Here is a 25,089-nt window from a genome sequence, read left to right on the forward strand (position 1 = left end):
ACAGATGTTTCTGTGGTACATACTAATCACTTCTGCCATTGGAAAGAAAGTGCTATTGAAGTTAATACAGCTAGCAAGTTGCGTCAACTGTAGCTTCATTCATAGTGGAAGAGACAAATCAAGTACCAAACACCAGAAGAACAAAAACTCTGAAAAGGTGGGAAAAAAGGGACTAAAAAGAACTAATATCACCTCATGAAAAATATATAACTTGCAGTCTTTAATGAAGACATCACAGACAAGGAAAACGTCTGAAAAATATCAACAATCTTTTTCAGTTGCGTAGTGCAGAAGATACAACAGCTAAGCCAATACAATGCTAAATAAAACTGCAGAACCAAGATGAGCAAGCTTTACCAGGCTGTCGACAAACATGTTTTTTCCCGTAGCATGGGAAACATTCATTGGTGGTAAATGAACATTTAATTTCCCAACATTCATAAGAAAGCTAAAATAGTACCAACTGTGTGGGGTTGTGTGTGTATACACTTAAAGAGACCAACAGATGAGTTAAAGCCACCAACTCATTTTACACAAACCAGTTAAAAGTCCTTCCCAATCTGCTCTATACATAGACTGGTGACACAATCAATCTACACTTTAGGACAAGTAAACCACAGTTTTCAGACAAATGTTTGGGTACTTGAACATCATATCTGATTTTCAGAGATGCTGAGCTCCTACAGCACCTGTTCACTGCAATGAGAGTTATACGTCTTCAACATCACCGAAAACAATCAGGTTTTGATATGTATTGTTTTGAAAATATCTAGAATAAAAGAAAAAGAGCAGAATATATCTTTAAATGCTTAGACCCCATTTTCTAGGGACCAGTGGTTTTATCCAAAGTCAAATTAAGTCAAAAGGAAGACTTGAAAATACTTCACTGGACTTTGGATCAGGCCAAAATAGAAGAAGTGGACAGGGCTGTTCCTTCCTTGTTGAGAGAGCTCAGATCATGGTTTTTAGAAATAAAAACTGTAATGTACTAAATATTCATTTTCCATACAGTTTCATCTTGACTTGCCTCCCATTCAATCTCTACACAAGTCCTTTGCTAATCCTCACAAAGAACCAAGAAATGCATGTGGTCCTAATGATACGCCGTGCTCTCTCTCTCTCTCTAATTTGAGCCAGCCTGTTTTGATACCAGAGTTTGGGTGATGGATGAGAACTGAAATGCTGCTATAACTGAGGTGATGCTGCTGCTGCTAGCAAGTGGACGAGGTGGCCTGTTGAACTGCGGGTGCACACCTGTCTGATATTAAAAGTCACAATATGGAGAGTATAATTGAATTTACAGCTTTTGTTAGTCAATCATAAAGCAGTAGTTTCTAGGAAGGCCTTTTTCTACCTCCATCTGGCCAAGATTATGCAACCACTTTCTTTGGATAAAGATGCTGATATGATCATCCATGCCTCAATCACTTTGAAATTGTAATGGTATTTCACAATAGGCTTCATCCAGAAATTGAGGATTGTGCACAATCCAGAAGTCTTATTAACTTGTGCGGCATACTGAGAACACCTCCTGAACACAGCATAATCTGCACTGGATCCCTCTTGGGTTCTAGGTGTTGTGTAAGCAGTTAGTTTTGACCCATAGAGCTACATGGCTTAGGACGTGCCTATCTGAGAAATTGCTTCTTTTCTTGTACAGTAATGTCACATTCACCATGGCTACATCTACAAATGCCCCTCCCTTTTGGAAGGGGCATGTAAATGAAGCGGGTCAAAATGCTAATGAGGTGATTATATGAATAAGCAGCACCTCATTTGCATAATGGCAGCCACCCAGAGCATCGAAAGTGCTGCTTTCAAATTGCAGACTAGCTGTGTAGATGAGGTTCCTTTGAAAGGAAATCCCAATTTCGAAAGCACCCTTCTTCCCCCCCCCAAAATTGAAAAGCCCGTAAGGAGAGTCATTTGAACAGAAAGGGGACCACCACTAGGGTGTTCTCTGCAAAGGACTCAAACTGAAATTCAGTCAAACTTGGTTCAAAAAAGTTCACCACAGCTCAATTTTAGGATATGCTGTTAGGCCTATTTGCCAAAGTTCTGCGGTAAGATCTGCTATGATAAGAACAACTATTTTCTGTGGAAGTTGGCATTCTTTGGGTCTATTTTCACAATACTGTAAATGAAAATAAATAATACTGTAAATGAAAAACAAACAAGTAATAATTAAAAAGTCTGAATATTAAATGATAAATACTTGGGTGAATAAGTTCAAATACATCCGGCTGAGAAGTGGTAAACAATTCTAATATGAATGGTTGGTCTGATGTCCCATCAACAGCATGTGCCCAGCGATATAGCCAAAAATCTTCACCATATTCTGCACAAACAAAAATTTTAAGTTAAAATAATACTCCACCAAATTGTACTAAATTGATGAACATTAAAAGAATTTTTATAAAAACCTTTCTTTCTTGTTCGTTCAGCTCTTCCTACAAATGTTACAAGACCAATAATATCACAGGAATGATTATTTGGTAAATTATCCAGTTCTGACCTTAAAAAGAGAGAGAGAAAGAGAAATCATTGATACTTTTTTAAAGACATGAAATTTAAACCATTTTGGAAAAATTTCTAAATTGTGCCCAAAGAAGAAAAGTAGGAAACACATAAGTCATAATACATGTTTTCTTGTAATATTCCCAGTTAAAATTCAATAAAAAACTAGCAAAACATTAGCTCATGCAGACCAGAACACAAATCTTTATTTTACCTTGTGACAAACTGATACCTAACTTCAGGCAATCTCCACTCTGGTTTAACCATTTTTTCTGGAATAATGTTAATTTTAGTTGGAGGATCTCGAATATTCAGGCTGATTTCTGGGGGAAAACCAACAGCATTTTCAGCATAAATATGACTGCAAAAGAACTCTTCAAATTGACTTCCTGAATAGTCAGAGAGAGAAGGCAGGGCATGTAATATCTTTTATTGGACCAATTTTTGTTAGCGAAAGACAAAAGCCACACAGAGATCTTCATTTGGTCTGGAGAAGTGACACCTTTGTTGAATAAAATGAAACACTCATACTTTGGTTTACTGCATTTGATATAATTAATAAAAATTGTCTCTCTGATTTTAAGTCTCTATAAGGATAGAATGAGGCATGTAAAAATGTCATAGAAAGCTATAACAAATTATATGAATAATCTTGTGAGATTCGCCATCTCCTTTAATAGGGAAGTCTGATGATAATTCAGTTGGATATTTAAAAAACCTTTTGTTAATCACTATTGAGAGGTTCTTAAACACAAATATCATAGTTTACAGATGACTTGCACGGGATGAAATAAGAGGGAAGACAGGTGAAGCACCAGTTGTGGAAATTCTGATTTGCATCTAAGCGATTATAGTCCAGATTTTAAAAAAATATGCTACAACTCCACAGCAGACAAAAAGCACATTTTGGCTCTAACTCCAACGCAAATTATTATCTAGTAATATGAGCTCCATAAATATATGGTGGGAGATTATTATTTTTAATTCAGGTCTGCAATTTAGAGGTATTATAAGTAACCGCATCGATTTGTCAAGAACAAATTGTGTCAAACAAATACAACAGTTTTCTTTGAGAGGGTAACAAGCTTTGTGGATGGGGGAAAAGTGGTAGATGTGGTATAACTTGACTTCAATGAGACTTGAGGCTTCACATGATCTTCTCATATACAAATTAGGGAAATACCACCTAGACAGAGCAAAACCTTACAGGAAAACTGTTCTCAAACAGCCTATTATCAATGGTTCACAGTCAAGGAGGAAGGGCATATCAAGTAGCGTCTAGCACGGACCAGTTCTGGGTCCAGTTCTGTTCGATGTCTTCATCAATGATTTAGATAATGCCATAGAGTGTACACTCAAAAATGTACAAGGCGCACCATCTTGTGGAAAAACCCTTGAACATGTTAAGAATAGTACATAAGGAACACTTTATGTTAAGAGACCTTGTGATCCTCTTACTGCACAGCTGATGCCTGTAACTAGTCTTGGAACTTTTCTCAGCAGTAAAGACATTCCAGAAGTAACATGCTGTATGGAAAGGGAAACCTAGCCATGCTACCATATTGCTTCATGGCTAAAAGCCAAGATCTCTACACTCTGAAGGACATAAATAGCTGGCTATGCCAAATTGATGTTAATTGGGTTCCAAACATTGTCAGAGCTTGTACAGATAAATTAACTATTTTCTAAAGTTCTCGGCAAGATCACATAGGACATATATGAACCAGGCTGCAAGAGCAGATCCAGTCCACTAGTGTTCTAACCAAGCTTTACCTTGAGTTTGTAAAAGGGTTCAACAATATTGTTGTATCCATAATTCATAGAGAATCATTATGGAACATAGTGCGAACACATGGCATCCCACAACACTACATCAACATCTTCCAAAATCTTTATCTAAATTCTAGTTGCTGCGTTAGGACCGATAATGGGATGACAGATTTTTTTCAACATCGACTCCAGAGAGCATCAAGGGTGTGTCCTGTCTCCATTCTTGTTCCTTCTGGCGGTGGACTTCATCATGGGAAAGGCGATGAGCGATGCACATCTAGGTATCTCATGGAAAGATCAGCGTCGACCCACGGATCTGGACTTTGCAGATGATATTGCATTGCTAGCAGAAACAAGCAAATGCTTGCAAGGCATGACGACAAATCTGGAAGCAGAAGCCAGCAAAATTGGGCTGAGGATAAATAGTGATAAAACAAAGTTGATGCGGGTTGGGAACACTCAAACACACGACTAGCGGTCGGATGTCAACCCACAGAAGAAGTACAACAGTTCACCTATCTTGGCAGCACTCTGTCTAACGACGGAGGTGTCGAGGCAGATGTTAACTGCAGAATCGGTAAGGTGTCAGCAGTGTTCCAAAGACTGTGCCCAATTTGGTCTCCACCAACAACCGACACTGCAACAAAAGTTCGACTGTATAACACCATCGTCATGCCAGTTGCCATTTACGCTAGCAAAACATGGAAAATAATGTCAAGAGTAGCACGCAAGCTCAATGTATTCCACCAGTGTTGCTTATGAAAGATCCTGGGTGTCACCTACCGTGATCGCGTTACCAATGAGGAGATACTACAAAGATGTGGGTCACAGGCACTGCAGGATATCGTGACAGAGCGCAGAGTGCAGTTTGCTGGACACATTCTGCGTCTGCCAGATCAACTGCACCCAAAGACTGCAATGAGATGGATACCAGCAGAGGGAAGAAGGAAGAGAGGCAGGCCACGCAAGACCTGGCACACCACATTTAAGGAAGACTTATTAAACACTGGTATATCATGGGAGGAGGCAGAATTATTTGCAGCTGACCGAAATCGCTGGTGAGCACTTGTTGCCCAATGTGCCCAGATGCACAGGCGGACCTAAGTCTAAGTCATAACGACCATTGCTGTGAAGAAGCCTGTTTTAGACAAACATGGTTTTCGTAAACAATTTCTGTTATATGCTAATACTTCTAATGTTGGGTTAGAATCTGTAGAACCAAGAAGGGAAAGTCCCTGGGATGCAGTCAGCTATGTTTGGTCATCCCTTCCTGCATCAAATTTTGCACTGGGGCTGTGACATTATCTGATTGAAATATCAGACATCTTTTTAAAATGTGACACATGGCCAGGAAGGGTTAACCAGTTTAGAAGCTGTCTGAGCCAGGGTAGAACTTTAAAGACTTGTTGGGAAGATGCAAATGATAGGTGGGTGTTATATTAGGTTAAAGAAGAACTTTGAAATGCAAACTTGGATTGTTAGAGCAGCAGAATGGCACTGTACTTGCTCACCTCTTAAGAAGTAAACAATCCTTGTCTGTTCATATAGCTTTGATCCAAGATCAGAAAGAATTATTAATATTTATGATGAAAAAACTTGAGGTGGTATTATGTTTATATGTCTCTTTGAAGGCTTTGGTAAATTGTATATGAACTATTTAATGTATAAACTACAGGCTACCTACCATAACGTTTATGAGACAGGATGTTACGTCAAAAGACTATTGTGCTGTCCCACAACAAGAAGCTTCTACAAAGCTGTAAAGTCCCTTTGGACAGGATCCTTTTTATCTCATATATGCTTGGCTGCTCATAGGGAAAGCTGCAAGCCATAAAGGATAAGATCACAAGATATCCTGGTGCCCCTTTAATGAGCATTGACTTAGGGTCTCAGATCTGCTTGAAGTTTCATACACAGGAAGCCTAAGCCATAAGGATTGAGGTCCCAGTCATTGGCTAGTATCACTCTGGATATGAATTTTCAAGTATAACCATGGACTAAATTCTAAAAGAATTGCATACAGCTACAGGATCACCATTTCTATCATTTAACTGAACCTCAAGAATTTAACTCATGGCTGTATGCAGAAATATCTTTTAACCAATACTTGTTCTTTTCTCTTTTTAAATAAACTTTAGTTTATTTAATAAGAATTGGTTATATGCATGGATAAGGTCTGAAATATTTATTGACCTGGAAGGTAAAGTGTCTGATCCTTTTAGTTCGGTTGAACTTTATTTGATTGGGGTATCTGGGGGGAGGCGGGGGGAGCCTGAGGCTGGGTACCTTAAGGGAATGGCATTGTTTAGACTTCTGATTAACTGTAAGGATAAGAAAAATATGTTTTATGATAGTTTGGTAAATATAAAGATTGGAAAAGCTTCCAGAAAACATTTTAGGTATAAATTACAGCTACTTAATATACCACAGCTCACTTAAGAGAACGCTGAAAGTTGCTATTGAGATAGTCTTTGCAAAGGCCCCTTGACTATGGCATGCATTTCTCTCCCACAACTCCACCTGACAAAATCTGGATTCTTTAATCTTTCAGATACATTCAGACTAATTTGTCAAAATCTGAGAATGACAACAGGAGAGAATACTTGGTTATTCAGAAGATGGGATATAATGGAATAGAGATGTATTATTACAATGGTCAGTGATTTTAGCAGTTCATTGTAACTGTTGATTGTATTTTAGTTAACTTTTAGAAAGGTACTCACACAGTACGCATGGTAAAAAAAATAAGTACTCTATCAAGATATGTGGTGACAGAGTGTTTAGATCAGGACTTTGTTTATATATTTTATACCATCTGAGATAACTTACTGAAACAATATCTCATTTTCAATTTACTTTGTGAAAATACAAAGCAAGTGCATGCTCTAGCAGTTATACAAGGGGATATCTGTTGTCCTACAGAATTGTTGTTCACAGGATCCATGGATTTAGCTCATCCATTGATCCATGACATGTAATTTTTTAAAAATTTAATGACAAGAGAAAATATTTGAGCTATTTGTCAAAGAGAAAATAATACAGAACCTACAGATTTTAGATGAGAAAAAAAATGGCTTTTGTTTTTTTTTCCCCCCCACCAGCACTACACCTGTTTCTGCACATGTTCCATGATACTTCATTATTGGGTTATGGTTTTCATTCTTTCACTGTGCATCTCTTAGCTTTTATTATATGTAATCTAAATTCTCAACTTGTTTTTGAGCTTATCACTAAAGACACCCCAATAAATGGTATTGTGACAAACTGAAAATTTCCATAAATGTTAAAAATTTGAATGATTTTTGTTTTTACCCCCCGCCCCCCACCAAAAAAAATCTCAGACTAGGATATTTGACAGTATCTCTTTGGTGCAGGCAGGTCTGTCACAATTAGCATCACTGTTAATGCTTACAAACCAGTCTAACAGTTTTCATTTCTATCTTTCCCCCCAAATCCCCCTGCCTAGCAAAACATTTCTCTCTTCTGACAACTTATCATAAACACTTCAAAGGCTAAGGTCTGGTGCTAAGACAAAAATGCATGAGACAGAGAATACATGGCTTTGAGCAGTGCAGAAGTTTGCTTATTTTCATGCATGGTAGTGACTACATTAGAAAAACTGTCATCACTAAGAAGAAAATTCGATGTATACACCAACCCTCAAAGATATGTATTTTTCCATGTGTCAAGGAAATGTTTTTTCTGGTGGCTGTAACTTAATTCAGAAATTGGTACATCAAAGACCACGACACTGTTGTTTTGGTGCACCCGGTAGTAATCATCAATGCAAAATGAGACCCTGAAGCACCAAACTTTTACTTCAGTGGGCCTTTGTTACATGGATGTGGCTCTTAGATCCTATCTCTAATTATTCATATGGGGATACAAATAGTACATTAATTATATGTGCAGGTGATAGTCAGTGGGACGCAGGGCCAAATTAAGACATTGGCACTATAGCCCTGTATTTGGGGTCGATCACTTGGAACTATGTGAGTGCATCAGACTTCCAGCTTTCATTTATGAAAAACATGATTGCATTTCATCTCAAGAGAAGAAAAGCACATAGGGAAGAAAGCATGTAAACATAAGCCAAGCATAGCCAAGGCAGCAATATCTACCTGAGTGTTCAGAGAGCCTGAAACAATAGCAGTGAGAGGTAAGAACTACCTCATTCATCTCAAGTGGATGAAGAGCCAAAACCCTCTGCTCTGGCTGACACCACCAAAAACTATCCCAAAAACAGACTGTCCCTTTCACTTTTCTTTAAATGGGAACTGGAAGTAAATCTATTGAAAAGCAACCTAATTTCACTGTAGTTCTTGTAAGGTCAACTAAACTGATATTGTCTAACTTTTTAATAGCAAAACTTGGAATCAAATTTCTTGAATACTTAACCAATTGTAGTAAATCTCTTCATCTGTGAATCCCTGGGTGTTGGCTGCGTTTTAAATGGAAAACTGGTTTTGACACCATATTGTTCAAGCAGAAGTACTGTATTAATCTTCATACTCTTATACCATTCAGGACATAAAGAATTCCACAAAACCATGGACATCATCCCTGAGCTATCAGCAACTTCAAAATAAGCCTACAAGAGAAAAATCAAATGTGTTTGACCTTTAATTACAAACATAAATTTTCTTTTTGGAAAACTATTAAAATACCTGTTCAGCTAACAACAATTCTCATAGTAGTTTCGATACTCATTATACACTTGAAGCCATGGTGTAACATGGAGTGCAAGAACCCTATAGTTCCCTGAATAGTAATTATAATTAACGCCATTTCTAAGTGGTGTATAGAGCAGAAGCAAAGTGAAAATGCCATGAATCATTTTCACACGATATAACTTCTGGGTTGCTGAGTAAACACTATGGGCAGGAACTCCAGGACTACAGGAAAAGAGATGAAGCAATCGAGCTATAATGGTGTTACTAACTCAGCAATCATCTTCATGTTTTCTGCCAAACAACTCCCTACATATGGTTTTCCATGAATTCATCTGCAAGGTCCCTACAGCATCCCTTTACCTCCCTCCTAAACCCATTCCTGACATGCTGCCTTGAGTGAATTTTGGTGATAAGCCATGAATACTCTTTCCGTGGTTCTCTTTGTCTGACCTCTCTATTATTTGTTCGTATCTGTCCTCAGATTGCAAGTTCCTTGGGACAAATTATTAAATTGCTATGTACCAGAATATTTTTATTACATGCAAAATAATGCACACAGATCTTTAGGTATTAAAATACTTCAATACATACTGCTTTAGGCACATAACATTTTATATTGCGGGAAGACTTCAGTGCATCAAGGCCTATCTGCAGAATATTGATAAAAGAAAAGATGTAATGAGCTAATGGTGCTGGATATTTCCTCTTCCCCAGCTGCCACTGATTCCTCCACCTGAATCAATTCTAGGTATTGATTCCACAGCTCATACCAAGGACTGTGACTGATGTTTCACCCTAAGCTGTTTAGAAGTACAACCTCACCTGGATCTGCTGAAATATAACACCAACAAGAGATTCAGACTTGTTTTACATCTGGGTAGCAGAATGGCAGCTTAGAACAATGAGAATGCAGAGATCCTTCATCATGCAAAGTGCTAGGTGCCCTTGCTCACTTGAAAGAACACATGCAGGCCTAATTCATGCTAGTCAAATGCATCCTTCTTTTCTTTTTTCATTTAAAAGAGGAAAATAAAACAAAAAAAATCAAACAAAAGCACCCTTTTAAACTGAAAGTCAGGATTTCTATGATAAAAACAAATATCAGAAAAACCAATATGACAGGATAAAAGCATCTGACCATTTGGAAGCAATAATCGAATAATGTAAATGTTGTGTATGTTCTCTAAGAAAAATGCATATGTAAAAACTAGCAAATATTCCAGCAAGCATCTCTGATGCTATATGATATAATTACCAAGAAAAAATCAGTTTGAAATAAAAACAGAAAAACAAAAAAACCAACACTGATACTGTTTTAAGATCTATATTAATGGTCATGCACCAATCTCTGGGCATGACACACACACTATGGGACTCATCATTTCCGCACTTTAAATGGTTAAAGCTTTTACAGCTGTAATGACTTCAGTGTTTAATTTGTAGCTGACTGTTGGACTTTTAGCTATACCCTCACTGTGTGAGACTAAGTAGTATTTTCACGCTTCAGAACTATTCACATTGTGTTCCAAGTCATATTGTGACTTTTCCCCTACCTGATATGGAACATCCAGTTTTTTGTCAGGTTTTCCATAGTACCTTAGTCTAGACTTGTGCAAGATTCTCACGAGTAACGGACTGACGTTTATTCCACTCCTCCAGTTCATCTCCAGTTGGCCAAGAGAAGTTAATCTGGATACTAGTAACAAAAAAAAAAGCATAAAAATAAAACCAAAATCAAGTGATAAAACAGTTCATGTACTTTAATTTGAATATACTTGTTTGGTGGTACATGTGACGCATGAGTTGTATCAGCAGATTAAAGAAGAGTATTAAGGCAGACATGATTTCATATGACAACAAAAAGCAGTCAAGTAGCACTTTAAAGACTAGCAATTAAGTGCTACTTGACTGCTTTTTGTTTTGATAGTGTATAAACTAGCACGGCTCCCTCTATGTTACTATTCAACATGATTTCATATGCATTTTAGAATTTTTCTCCTACAAAATAAAATATGTGCCAATGCTATAGACCCAAACTCAGCAGTGCAACATATGTTTAAAGTACCACTACTACCTTTTATCTTGTAAATAAAAGCAAGAAACAAACAAAACAAAACAAAACCAGTGGGAACTTTTGTGTATGAAACACACAGATTCCAGTGAACTTGAGCCCTCAACCTTTCAGTGATTTCTGCATGGGCAGACTCTTGCACCTAAACAGTACTTCGCTCTCTCTTGGGGAGCTGTGTGTTTTTGCAGGGTCCTGTCAGTGCAGGACATGACACATGGTTACTACATTCTGGTCAATTTCATTTTTAAATCTGAAAATGGGCCATACTTAAGACCAGAATTTTGAAAAAAATACTTTGTCACTGTTCTTTAATTTCACACTTTTGTTATCTCTAGAACCATCTTAATGCTTATTATTTAAACTGTGATAGAATGGTTTGCCACTATAAAAGTGTTGGTAGACTACATCAGCAGAGTACTCCTACTGAGGATGCTGCTCTACTGAAGAAACTGCAGCACAAGGTTAAAAAACAAGCTATCTTGGTAAAAGCACACCTTTGCCAATAGAGTATCAAAACAAAAAAGCAGTAAAGTAGCACTTTAAAGACTAACAAAATAATTTATTAGGTGATGAGCTTTTGTGGGACAGACCCACTTCTTCAGACCATAGCCATACCAGAACGGACTCAATATTTAAGGCACAGAGAACCAAAAATAGTAATCAAGGTTGACAAATCTGAAAAAAAATTATCAAGGTGAGCAAATCAGAGAGCAGAGGGGCGGGGGTGGGGTGGGGTGGAGAGTCAAGAATTAGATTAAGCCAAGTATGCAAAAGAGCCCCTATAGTGTCCCAGAAATTTGCATCCTGGTTCAAACCACGTGTTAATGTGTCGAATTTGAATATGAAAGAGTTCAGCAGTCTCTCTTTCCAAAGCAGTGTGAAAATTCTTCTTCAATAAGATGCAAACTCTTAAGTCATTAACAGAATGACCCACTCCATTAAAATGTAAACTAACTGGTTTGTGGATCAGGAGCGTTTTGATGTCTGTTTTGTGCCCATTAACTCTTGAGTCTGAGAGAGTTTGAAGTCTGTCCAATGCACAAAGCATCTGGGCATTGTTGGCACATGATGGCAGATATGATGTTAGTTGTGGAACATGAGAATGTGCCCGTGATTCTGTGACTAACCTGGTTAGGTCCAGTAATGGTATCTCCAGAATAGATATGTGGACAAAGCTGGCAGCGGGCTTTGTTGCAAGGAAAACTCCCAGGACTGGTGTTCCTGCAGTATAGCCTGTGGCTGTTGGTGAGAATCCTCATAAGGCTGGGAGGTTGTCTGCAGGAGAGAACAGGCCTGTCACCTACGGCCTTCTGGAGTGTGGCATCCTGATTAAGGACAAGTTGTAGGTCTTTAATAATGCGTTGCAGTGGTTTGAGTTGGGGGCTGTAGGTAATGACCAGTGGTGTTCTGTTCTTGGCTTTTTTGGGCCTATCTTGGAGTAGCTGGTCTCTGGGTACTCATCTTGCTTTGCTGATTTGCTTTTTTATTTCTCATGGAGGGTAATTCAGGTTTATGAATATTTGGTAAAAATCTTGTAGTTTTCAGTCTCTGTCAGTAGGATCAGAGCAAATGCGATTGTACCTAAGGGCTTGACTGTAAACAATGGATCTAGTTATGTGTACCGGATGGAAGCTAGATGTGTGTAGGTAAGTATAGCAATCAGTGGGTTTCCGGTAGAGCGTGATACTGATTAGGCCATCCTTGATTTGTACTGTAGTGTCCAGGAAATGTCTCTCTTGCGTGGAGTAATTGAGGCATAAGTTGATGGTGGGGTGCAGATTGTTAAAGTCCCCGTGGAATTCTTCTCAAGACTCTATACCATGGGTCCAAATCATAAAGATGTCATCAATGTATCTTAAGTAGAGGAGGAGTAATAGGGGACAAGAGCTAAGGAATCATTATTCCAGGTCCACCATAAATATATTAGCATATTGTGGGGCCATGCGGGTGCCCATAACAGTTCCACTAATCTGGAGGCATAAGTTGTCCCCAAATTGGAAATAATTGTGGGTGAGAACAAAGTTACAGAGGTCAGACACCAGATTGGCTGTGGTGACATCAGGGATGATATTCCTGATCGCTTGTAATCCATCTTTGTGTGGAATATTAGGGTACAGAGCCTCTACATCCATGGTGGCAAGGATGGTGTTGTCAGGAACTTTTCTGATGTTTTGTAATTTCCTCAGGAAGTCAGTGGTATCTCAGAGACAGCTGGGAGTGTTGGTGGCATAGGGTTTGAGGAGGGAGTCCATGTAACTGAATAGTCCGGTGGTAAGAGTGCCAATAACTGAAATGATAGGTTGTCCAGGATTCCCAGGTTTGTGGATTTTGGGAAGTAAATAGAATAAGCCAGGATGGAGCTCAGATGGTGTGTCTGAGTTAATAAGGTTCCAATTAGCCACAGGGAGTTCCTTAAGTAGTTATAGTAATTGCTTTTGGAATTCCAAAGTGGGATCAGAGGAGAGAGGTTTGTAAAATGTGGCGTTGGAGAGTTGTTTGGCTGCCTCCTGTTCATAGTCTGACTTACTCATGATGACAACAGCATGAACAATTATTATTTTTGGTTCTCTGTGCCTTAAATATTGAGTCTGCTGTGGTATGGCTATGGTGTGAAGAAGTGGGTCTGCCCCATGAAAGCTCATCACCTAATAAATTATTTTGTTAGTCTTTAAAGTGCTACTTTACTGCTTTTTTGTTTTGATAGTATACAGACTAGCACGGCTTTCTCTCTGTTACTTTGCCAATAGAGCTGCATCTACAGTAGGGACTTTTGGTGCTACAGCTACCTTGGTCAGCGATCACATCACTTTACACATTGTGGACACAGCCAGAAAAAAAATGTAGTGTAGACCTCACCTTTGTGGCCACAAAAGGTCCCATATTAAAAGCAAAGGCACCATCTGTCCTACCAAGTTTGAATAATGCCATTACAAAGCAGGATCTCATTTCTGATTGCAGCTTTGTCACTACCATTAGTCAACAGTAACAGAACCAATTTCAGCAATCTGTTCACATAATTTGTAGATGAACGGCAACAGCAAGATACACAATAACATTGCTTTATACATTATGCAGCTGCTGTCCATAAACTTCTAAGTTTTTTTTGGTGATTTTTAAGACGTGCAAGCCTCTTTGTAACAATGAAAAAACATGTAACATTAAGGATCTCCCCATCCACCCCCTAGTGTAATTTATGGACAGCCCCACAAATGAAGTCTATAAAGGCAGGAACAATGTAGAGAAAAGGACTAAATTAATAGCTTATTTCCCCACAGGGCAAGAATTTGGGGCCCCTCAATTGTATTAATAGGCAGAAGGTTCAAGATAAACTAAAGTACTCCACGCAACACAAAAGATGGACCTGTTGCTAGCAGATGCAGTGAAATGTAAAAGTCTTCCAGAAAGAATTAGGTAAGATCTCTACAACCAGTGGCATACTTAAACCTCGGCCAGAAGCTGGGACTGGCCACTGCCAAGAGACATATTTGGTCCTGACCTGAGGGCAGAGCACTGGACTTGATGGCCTCTTCTATGAAGATCATCAGTCTTGTTCACTATGCCATGTTTGGGGTTAGCACTCCTCTTGAGTTTTCCCAACAAAAAGCCTCCCAGCTTCCCTTCTCTGACGGCGTTTAAAAACAACAGGAAATGTCCTAGGTGCTGATTTCACACGCTCGCACCTAGGTTTTTGCAAAAAGAGCCCTGATTGACCCATTCCCCAGCAAGCCCCACCCCACTGCCTTCCACCCAGGCCCTGGCTCTCAATTCTGGGAAAGCGGGGCGTGGAGGGGGTTGCTACGCCCCAGCCAGTAAGCACCCCCAATGGAGGAACCCCCCCCCGCACTTGGGCCGAGCAAGGGACCATAGCAGTGTCCAGGGCACTGTCAACAAGCCCCGCCCCCCGCTGCCCCTTACCATCGATCTCGACCCGCTGCGGGGGCCGGCTCGCCAGCCAGATGTCCCCGTAGGGATCCTCGCTGTTCCACAGGGGCAGGTAGTGGCTCCTCCCGCCTCTGAGCGGCCGGCGCCGTGGCTGGTCGGGCTCGCGGCCCAGGTCCGCCGGGCCCCGTAGCACCTCCAGGGCCTCGAGGCAGAGGAACCCCGAACTCAGCTTCTTCTCGTCGTACAGGTAGGAGCAGCGGGCCAGGCGCACCCGACAGCCGGCGCGCAGCGCATTCCGCTGTACCAGCCCGTTCAGCGCCGGTGCCAGGCAGCACTTCTCCCGCCGGCTGCCGTCCGCCAGCGTCACGTCGTAGCAGTAGGCCGGGGCGGGCGGCTTGGGCAGGGCGCTGCGGGGCGGCGGGCTCTCCGCCGCGTAGCGCTCCACCGCCACCACGGCCAACGGCGGGGCCTCCGCCACGGGCACGCTCCGCTGGGAGGAGCGGAACACCTCGCTGCAGAGCCTCTGGAGCCAGGAGGTCGCGCTGGGACCGGCGCCACCGCTGGACCCCAGGGGCGCCGCTGCCGCTGCCGCTGCCTCCTCCGCCTCCTCCATGGAGCTGGGCGCCTCGGAACCCCGCGCTCGCCTGTCACTGGGCAGGCCCCGGGACCGCCATCTTCCGGGCGCTAGGGGGGCGGGTTCCGGAGGCCGCCGCACCGCCCACGCGCTCCATTCAAAGAGCCCAACGGCTGCGCTCGCGCAAGCCGGGCGGGGGGGAGAGCGTTCTACGAACGGGTGGGGCCAGGGAGGGAGGCAGAGAGCAAGAAGGGGGAGGGACGTGGTGGAGAGGGGCGGGGCGGAGGGAGGAGCTAGCACGGAAGGGGCGGAGCTATCAGCAAGGCGAGGGAGGGTCTGGCAGGGGGGATTTGGTAGGGGAAGGAGGGTGGGTGGGAAGTGGGGGAATCTGGTGTGGGGGAGAGGTGGAGAGAGTAGCTGGTACCAGGGAAGAGGCTGAGGTAAGGTGACCATCGGTCCCGTATTGGGCATGATGGTCCTGTATTTGGGATGCCAAAAAGATGTCCCGACTTCTTTTTTTAAAAGGGACGAATTTGTCTTGTATTTGAACCCTGCACAGCTGCTGGCGGGAGTCACTTTGCTGAGCCTCGGGGGAACATGGATGGCTGCCACGTCCCTGCTGCTTCCCCAGGGTGGGCCAGCAGCTGCTGCCCCTTTCCGGGCTGCCTGGGATGGGGAGATATGGTCACCCTAGGTTGAGGACCTGGTGGGGTGGAGGGAGAAGTGGAGACAAATGGAGTAATAAGGGCATGAAAGATCTGGGAAAGGGGAGGCGTTATTGGGGCACATGGAGCATCTCTAAGCTGGCTTTCCATAGACGATGGAGTCAAGTTCAAGGGCTCAGTCTTTAGTTTTTCTAGGCACTCCCTGGCATGGATAAAAGAACCTAAACCTTCTCAGGGATGAAGACTATGATTGACAACTGCTCTGGCACAACAGGACTATCTGTAGCAAGAGTAGTGCTAGTTTGGGGGAAAGACAGGACTTTTGGGAGGGTGCAAGCAGTCTGCGACCATGGAAAGAACTGCCCCAGGAGACAAGGAGCATTGCAAATCTCATCATCTTCTATCAAAAATACAAAGTGCATTTCTTTCATCTTTCCTGCAAGATTGTAAACATACAGCTGTGTGTACGTTAAATGCACACAGGACAAATATTCTAACAGTACATTCCATAGCTCACTTTGTTCTGCTGGGATGAGGATGTGTGAATGAATGGAGCCCTGCATATCCGGGGATATCTGCTTCATATCCACGGACAGTGGAGTGGATACTCATGGAGGGCTCTCCATCCTGTGCTCTGCCTGGCAGCCAGGTGGAGGGGAGGGGATGCCAGTACAGGCCCCTGCATTACCAGCACGGAAGGGATTCAACAAGCTCCTAACAGAAGCCTGCAGTCTAGACATAACCAATGTGGCTAAAAAAGGAAATTGCAGCCAAGCATTGGCTAACAACTAGCATCTCTGTCTGTAACTGCTGCTCACAGGCACAACTGCTTGAAGAGTAACATGCTTTAAACACTGGAATAGTGAATGACAGGTTGAGAATGGTTGAATATATCTGCCTGTTGCCTTTGAGACTGTTGAGTATTCATCTTGGAAAAATAATGGAAGCCTTGTGGCTGAGGCCATGTAAAATTGATCAAAACTCTACTGGCCTTGGACTAGTCTGAAGGTCAAACACGTTCTGTATATTTACACCTAAATTAGATTGCAAAAGCAACCAATTTTATATTTTTAAGCACATTTTTATACTAATATGGAGAACTGACTGATGAAACAGAGTCTGGTATAAAGAGCCTTTTCATCAAATTTGTAGATGAGGATTTCACCTCATAAGCAATGATACCAAACCTTTTCAGCAGTTTGCTACTTCAATTCTTAGCTAGCAAATGGACAATGATCCCCCACTTTCACAGGCCATGGGAGGCAGACCAGTCCTTGCCCACAGACAACTTGCCAACCTGAAGCAAATCCTAACCAGCAACTATACACCGCACCACAATCACTCTAACTCAGGGACCCATCCATGCAACAAACCTCGTTGCCAGCTCTGCCCACATTTCTACACCAGCAACACCATTCCAGAACCTAACCAATGTGGGAGCACGAGCACCTGGTGGCCAGGCCTCACTCACAAGGCAGAATGACCATACACTCCATCTTGGAACGCTATCATACACCGGCGGGAAGGTCTGAAGCCAGGCCAGGAGAAAGAAATCAGAAAGTTGACAAGTAGTTGGAGAGTCCCCAAAGAGAACATCCTGACAAGCAGATAGTAAGTCCCCAAACAGAACAGCTAGGGCAAGTAGCTGGAAGCCCCCCAAAGAGAACATCTTGGTTGTGCAACATCAGAAGGTCCCAGGGGGAGGTTCGGCAAATGACCAAGGACAGAGGAAATCTTGTAACATGTTCTGACAGGCCAGGAGGATAGAAAGCCCAAATTAGGTAACAAACGCTTTAATTGGCCAGGTAGTGAACCCCGAAGTAAGAAACAGTATAAAAGGTGATTTAGCAGGAATAAGGGTGTGGGTTCCTGGACACGAGGCGGAGGCTAGCAACTTCCAGTCCAGACAGCAGACCCCGGCCTGATCACCCGGAAGTCACCACCACAAAAGGTCCCAACCAAGCCGTATCTCTGACTTGAAGGGCCGCTGTAACGTAGTTGTTGGTGAGATGTGGGAGAATTGGATGTTATTGGTAAGTCACATGTAATTATATACAGCTATATATAACCTAGTGTTTAGCCTATGCCAAATAAATAAATAAATAAATAAATATGACAAGTGTTAAGTAATTGTAGTTACGAATAAATGAATCAATCACTATTGGTAAATACCACTAGCTGGGGCTGTATAGAGAATTATTGGGACTTAGAACAGCCACAGGGCATTGTGGTGTTCACAGTCAGAGTGTTATTGTTCCTGGTACTCATAATACTGTGGAAACCTAGGTTTTAAAGTAGATACACTGAATCACATATTGCTGCTACACTATATAAGGCTGTTATAAAGGTGGGGTGGTCGGTCCCGGGCCACCCGACTCCCCCCGCTGTATCAAACCCCACGTGCACCCACGGGACCTGGAGTAGGTCAGCACATCGTCAGCCAGATCAGCCACACCATCATGGGTTCATTCAGCTGCACATCTACCAATATAATTTATGCCATCATGTGCCAGCAATGCCCCTCTGCTATATACATCGGACAAACTGGACAGTCTCTATGTAAAAGAATAAATGCACACAAATCAGATATCAGAAATGGCAATACACAAAAAAACTTGTAGGAGAGCACTTCAATCTCCTGGGCCACACAGTAGCAGACTTAAAAGTAGCTATCCTACAGCAAAAAAATTTCAAGACCAGACTCCAAAGAGAAATTGTTGAGCTACAATTAATTCATCTGCAAATTGGACACCCTCAGCTCAGGATTAAACAAAGACTGTGAATGGCTGGCTAAATACAGAAGCAGCTTCCCCTCCCTTGGTGTTCACACTTCCAGATCAACTGCTGATAGTAAGCCTCATCCTTCGTGACTGAGCTAACCTTGTTATCCCCACTCTTGCTCTGGCTTATTTATACCTGGCCCTGCAGATTTCCATGACCAGCATCTGATGAAGTGAGTCTTTGCTCACGAAAGCTCATGCTCAGAACTTTTCTGTTAGTCTGTAAGGTGCCACAGGACCCTTCATTGCTGTTACAGATCTAGACTAACAGGGCTACCCCTGATACTTGACACCATAAGGTAGTGGTCAGAGTTAGGAACAGCTCAGAGTTATGGCCAACCTCCGTTCCTGAGGTGCCACATAGTGGTCGAATAATATAATACAGTAGAGCGGCGTTTCCCAGAGTGTGGTCTGAAGCCTAGTACCGGTCCTTGGAAAAAAAATACTAGCCCTTAAAAAATATACAAATCATCTCTATATACTGTTATTATTGTGAATAAATAGTGAAAATTTAATCATTTTGCATATTAAAGAAAAAGAATGGATTTATGTTTTTGGGCCCCCAAAAAAGGTACTGAAAAAAAACAGGTCCCAACTATATATCAACAGAGAGGAAGCCGTGCTAGTCTATACACTATCAAAACAAAAAGCAGTCAGGTAGCACTTTAAAGACTAGCAAAATAGTTTATTAGGTGAGTCTGTCCCACGAAAGGTCACCTAATAAACTATTTTGCTAGTCTTTAAAGTGCTACTTGACTGCTTTTTGTTTTGCAACTATATATCGTTTGGGAAACCTTGCAGTGGAGCATTCCATTATATCTGCCCCTTCAAGTTTTGCATTCTTACCATTTACAAATTAACACCGTCATGCCGTCTTTGAAGTTCAATATATCTCATTCTGTTAAATGCTTGTGCATCATAGTTGTTTTCTAATTATGCTACCTGAGCTTGTATCAACTCAGTCATCAGCTGTTCATTAGTTGCAATGTCTGACTGTGGTTGTTTTGGAACCCTTGAATTTCTGTTCTATAGATGCCATTTGTAGAGCTGATTCTCTGTCAATTCTGCTTTCTGAGAAACAAACTGTGGTTATTGACAGTTTTCGTTGACCTGTTCACTGTTGATTTCTCGCTCGTGATCTGGGTGTTGAATTCTTTTTCTTTATAATAGATTCAGTTGTCCATCCTTTTTCTCCATCTAATTTGAAAGGAACACCGTTATCAGGTTCTAGATTAATCAGTTCTTGAACTTTGTGACATCTGTTGTAAAAGTGTTCATAAACTATTTTAGCCTTTTAAATCTAATGTAGCTACTCTCTTCATGTCTGGCAACTTTGAAAATAGATTCTTTTCCTAAGCTGGAACGATAGTTGTGAGTTATCATCCCATCAGGAGCTTTGCTGACTATATCCAGTATTTGCTGCTGGTGTTGAGCTGTAAGTCAGAAGAGTGAGGAATGGGCTTTCTTAGTGTAGGATTTTCTTGGATATCCGTAGAGCTTTCTCAGCCTTGTCTTTTGCTTGTGAGTAGTGTGGGGTGCTAATAAGGTGATCAAAAATATATATTTTTTGTTTAGAATGAATTAAATTCTGCTGCAGTGAATTGTGGGCTGCTGTCCATCGTTAGTTCTGGAGCACTGAAGCGAGCAGAAGTGCACATCGGTTTCTTGATACCACTACACCCTGTTATGTCTCATACATTATTTCTACCTGGAAAAATAGTCTATGTTGACTGGGTAATGCTATCCTCTGAATCTTCATAAATCTGCGGCTAATTTCTTCCAGGTGTAATGGGTCAGCATTATCTCTTACACCGATTTGCTCTGGATCTGCTTTCAAAAGCCCAATATCACCAAGTTTTTCCACCTTTCTCACTAAGCCGATCATGGCTGCTACACTGTGGTAATGATTTTGTTGGTCTTTGCTCACATGCACTTGGACTGCATCGTTTGTCTTTTTAATGTGGTGAACTGGTAATACCACTAGGAATAGTCAGAGCTGTGTCAGCTGACTTCAGCTCTGGGAGTTATTGAATGTGATTGAGATGCCTGTGATATAAGTATCTGAGTAAATTGTAAAGTCAATATTTTTTCCATGAATAGTCAGTTTTACTCTTCAGGCAGATTATGTCATAACAAGCGATAGATACCAGAAACAATGTCTCTTTACTGCTTATGAGTCAACTCACTGACTGCCTTAGTGCAGCCAACAGCTGCAAAATGGCCATATTTCTTGCATGTTGTATACTGTGCACCTTTGGCTAGATATGCACCAGATCTTGGGCCATAATTTTTTCACTACTTGTGCGTGTGGCTGGAATTTATCTCACTCAGCCAGAGAGGTCTCTCTCCTTGCCTCAGGGATTTTCAGACAATGACTTTTAACATTTAAGTGCCTATTTATAGTTTCTAAGCTAATTCCAGGTTTGTCAAGTTTCTCTGGGTTTTGCTTTTTCACCAGTTCTGACTGTTTTTCTATTTAAATAGCTGTGACTGTAGTTAAATCTCTCTTCAGTTGCAAGTGCCGTGAAAGGTTTTTTTTCGGTTAACCCAGTAACGAGCATGTTTCTGATATTTTTGTATTTTGCATTCCCAAAACCAGTTTTCATCGTTTAAAATATATTCAACATTTCTCACCAGTCTTGAATTCTCTGATGAAAACACAATTTCATAAATCACATTTTTCTGAGCTTTAAAGTCCTGTATGCATAAGACAGCCAGAACCATTTTATAGTCATCTTGGAGAATGTCACCAGTGAAGTCTAAGCTTGTAAAGATATGTTGTGCCTGCTTCCCCATAGTATAAATTAAAAATGTATCTGTACAGTTAACCCTCAAAATGTGCAACTTTGAGTTATGCTTAACTCGCATTAATGCAAGTTAAGCACAACTCAAAGCCACTCTGCCGCTGTCTGCCTGCCAGGCTTCCCCCGCTGGGGGAGGCCAGGTGGACAGACAGCCGCCACCACTGGGGGAAGCCAGGGAGAAGCCATGCCCAGCTCCCTCAAGCCCAGGGGACCTGGGAACCAGGCAGCAGAACAAGGCTGCTCAGTTTCCCAGGTCCTGCTAGTGGCAGAGAGATGGCAACCAGGCAGTAGCCCTTGGTGGTCAGTTTCCTGGCTCCTGCAAACCCACCTGGTTCCTACTGCCTGGCTCTTGTCTCCCCAGACTTGCACGAAATTTGAGTTGTGTGGGGGGTTGCAAAGAACACAACCCCGCTGTGACTCGGAGATCTACTATATTTCCAGTTTCTTTGTGGAGTTTATTTGCACTTTGAAATCTTGCACAATATCGCATCCAGTCTTTCTGCTATGAATGTTTGTCAAAGCTGAAGTTCTCTGGGGCATTGAAGAGTGGCATGTTGATGGGATCAGGCAACATTTTTTGTTTTATTTTTTTTTGTTTGCAAACTTTGTTATTTTGACAATATACCATGTAGTTTGGTACTAGATACAAACTGGCTACAGAGCTTCCTCATACTCATCAGACGTGTTCATCATAACAAGATCCTGTAATGCTGTGCCTGGTATGGCTGAGGTTAGTTTAAATAAGATACTTTACTCAGTGCCAGCTAAAGGTTGACCAGTACAATACCAAAAAACAAAAAGTGGTCATGTAACACTTTAAAGACTAACAAAATAATTTATTAGGTGATGAGTGTTTGTGGAACAGACCCACTTGTTCAGATCTGTCCCACTAAAGCATATCACCTAATAATTTATTTTCATAGAATCATAGGACTGGAAGGGACCTCAGGAGGCCATCAAGTCCAGCCCCCTGCTTCAAGCAGGATCAGCCCCAACTAAGTCATCCCAGCCAGGACTTTGTCAAGCTGGGACTTAAAAACCGATTAGTCTTGAAAGTGCTACATGACTGTTTTTGGTTTTGTGATGATACAGACTAACATGGCTATCTCTCTGTGACTAGTACGACTGTGTAGCATTTCTTTGCTCCCTGTAAATCTCTCCCCGGCTCACTGAAATTTTCAGCAATGGAAGATTGCTCATCTCTACATCAGGGCAGTGAGTTACTGTGACAGATCACATCTCAAAACAAAAAGCAGTCAAGTAGCACTTTAAAGACTAGCAAAATAGTTTATTAGGTGAGCTTTCGTGGGACAGACTCACTTCTTCAGACCATAGCCAGACCAGAAAAAAAACCTGTGTGGATGCCCCCTGGGGCCCTCTGTTGACAGACAGGGCTTCTAGGTCACCAGGCAGCCCTGTCTGCTGTGCTTCTGATTGGCCGCTCTGTGAGAGAGCTGCTGGGCAGTCTGGCCACTCTCTGTCGGTAGAGCTGATCGCTTTTTCGATCCACTTTGCTCTCTGGCCACAATCTGTTGACAGAAGATTTGTCGAACAATATCTTCTAACAGTAACTTCAGTCGACAGCTCACTGTAATGTAGACATAGCCTATGTGACAAGTAGGCTGGACAGAGTCTGTGCTCCTAGTGGAACACAGAGATGCTTTGAAAGCTGCAGAACCACCTTCCCAGTCAGCATGGTATAGAGGGAGAAATAAGCCCTCAACAACAATCTCCTGGCCCATGGGAACTTGTGACTAACTGCAATGTGCTGAGCCTGCTCCAGAAGAGCACTTAACCATGTGTTAATTTTGCAAATGTAAGTCATCTACTGAAGTCAGTGCCCTAATCGATCTTAAGTACAGGTGAACATCTTTAGTCCAGCAGCTGTGGGAAATAGGCTATGCCAGATTATGGTTTTTTTTTCTGGTCCATGGAGGTGTACCATATTGAAGAGTCCTGGGTGTGAGAGGGGAAGAGTGCAGGATGTCAGAGGGAGGGAGGGTGTGTGAGGGGAATTGGGGTGTGGGGGTCTGCATGTGAGGGACTGGGAGTAGTACGTTCATCTCATGGCCCACTCCCAGGATCCGCCCTCAGCCACTATGGGAGCAGCAGAGGAAAAGCCTCCAAACCAGCACTTCGCTTCACTGCTGTTCCCCCAGCTGAAGGGGGCTGGAGAGAGCACACAGAGCCACTTCCTCTTTCCCCCACACCAGGAACGCCCAAGGTTCAGAACCTGGATCAGGGACACGGATTATGGAGGTTCCCGTGTATGTTTCAGGATCAAGCCCTTAGTGGCCATGTACAGCCTACATCACAAAGATCAATTGCCAGAGAATCCCTTTCCATTGCTATTGGTAAACTCAAGAGTGTATGAGGCACAAACTGCTCTAAATAGAAAAAAGAGTCTGTTGTGGGGGAAAAAAATTTGTTGATGCACTGGACCAATGAAAAGCCTAACAAGCTAAAATTTCATGTTGCAGCGAAAGCCTCTTACTTTATTGCATAGAACAATAAACATCTACTGTAAAACAGAATTGTTTGTTGCAAATTATTTGGAGGACAAAATATAGCCGCCTCAATATTTGTTTCACCATTATCTTGTAGGTGCTTTTGTTGGCCCTCCCTTAAAAATAATACGAAACCATAAATAATGCTAAAATATCATTTGAGATGATTACCCAGCAGACACCCTCTTGCCCTTTAATCAGTGCTATGTTCTGCCAAACCCAGTTTAGGAAAGTGGGAGGCTATGAGCAGGAAGGTTTCTTGTACTTTTCTCATGTGAAAATTTGATTTATTGCTCAGCTTTTAGAATCCATTGAAAAACAGTCTTTTATATAGATTGCAGGTTTGCTGTGGTTTCATTTAACTTAAATACAGTTGTCAAAGCACAGAACCTGAACCTGTAAACTGGATTGTATGGTGCTTCTTATAGCAACAAGCTCATTGCAGAGCAATTTAGCACTATTGAACTACCACACCCCCCAATCATAAAACAGTGATTAAGATTGAAGTGCTGAGTTTCATTTAGGTTCCACTGAAGATAGGTATTACAACTAGATGTAAGCTATACTCAGTATGTTCTATACACTGTGCAATTTACAAAATATAGGTATCTCGTTGTACCTATGTTGTTTAGCAAAATTGTGCATTAAAGAGGCATGATGAATCATTCCCTGTGGATTTTTTTTACTTTGCACATTCCAGCTCTGAGACAGAAAAAAAAATGCTTTCCCTGAGCTTGCACTGTTTGGTTTCCACAGAGGCTCATTTTTTGGTAGACTGTTATATACGTAAATCACTTAGGCCATGCTATAGGGAACTTTCCAGGGCATTCGTCAGTGGAACAAAAT

At 41.8% G+C, this 25,089-nt stretch overlaps 1 protein-coding gene and 1 long non-coding RNA gene across 5 annotated transcripts in view; one reads left to right on the top strand and one right to left on the bottom strand.

Moving 5' to 3' along the window:
* RADX (RPA1 related single stranded DNA binding protein, X-linked) overlaps positions 1 to 15,586 on the bottom strand; it is a 35,257-nt gene extending 19,671 nt beyond the window's left edge. For 2 of the 4 annotated variants that reach the window (XM_075007910.1, XM_075007908.1), the window contains exons 1-7: positions 14,947 to 15,586; positions 10,514 to 10,656; positions 9,552 to 9,608; positions 8,686 to 8,878; positions 2,732 to 2,840; positions 2,424 to 2,515; positions 2,216 to 2,338 (exon numbers count right to left, since the gene is read on the bottom strand). In XM_075007910.1, the coding sequence (XP_074864011.1) occupies positions 2,216 to 2,338; positions 2,424 to 2,515; positions 2,732 to 2,840; positions 8,686 to 8,878; positions 9,552 to 9,608; positions 10,514 to 10,656; positions 14,947 to 15,526 (1,297 nt within the window). In that variant the 5' untranslated portion in view covers positions 15,527 to 15,586. The remainder of the gene's footprint in view (positions 1 to 2,215; positions 2,339 to 2,423; positions 2,516 to 2,731; positions 2,841 to 8,685; positions 8,879 to 9,551; positions 9,609 to 10,513; positions 10,657 to 14,946) is intronic. The other 2 variants (XM_075007911.1, XM_075007909.1) reach the window with 1 other exon arrangement.
* The window catches only part of LOC142020229 (uncharacterized), a 91,719-nt gene continuing 81,668 nt past the window's right edge, over positions 15,039 to 25,089 (top strand). Inside the window, exon 1 of the long non-coding RNA XR_012647314.1 lies at positions 15,039 to 15,160. This is a non-coding gene — a long non-coding RNA (uncharacterized LOC142020229). The remainder of the gene's footprint in view (positions 15,161 to 25,089) is intronic.

Source organism: Carettochelys insculpta, chromosome 13, assembly GCF_033958435.1.
Source record: "Carettochelys insculpta isolate YL-2023 chromosome 13, ASM3395843v1, whole genome shotgun sequence".
NCBI lineage: Eukaryota > Metazoa > Chordata > Testudines > Carettochelyidae > Carettochelys > Carettochelys insculpta.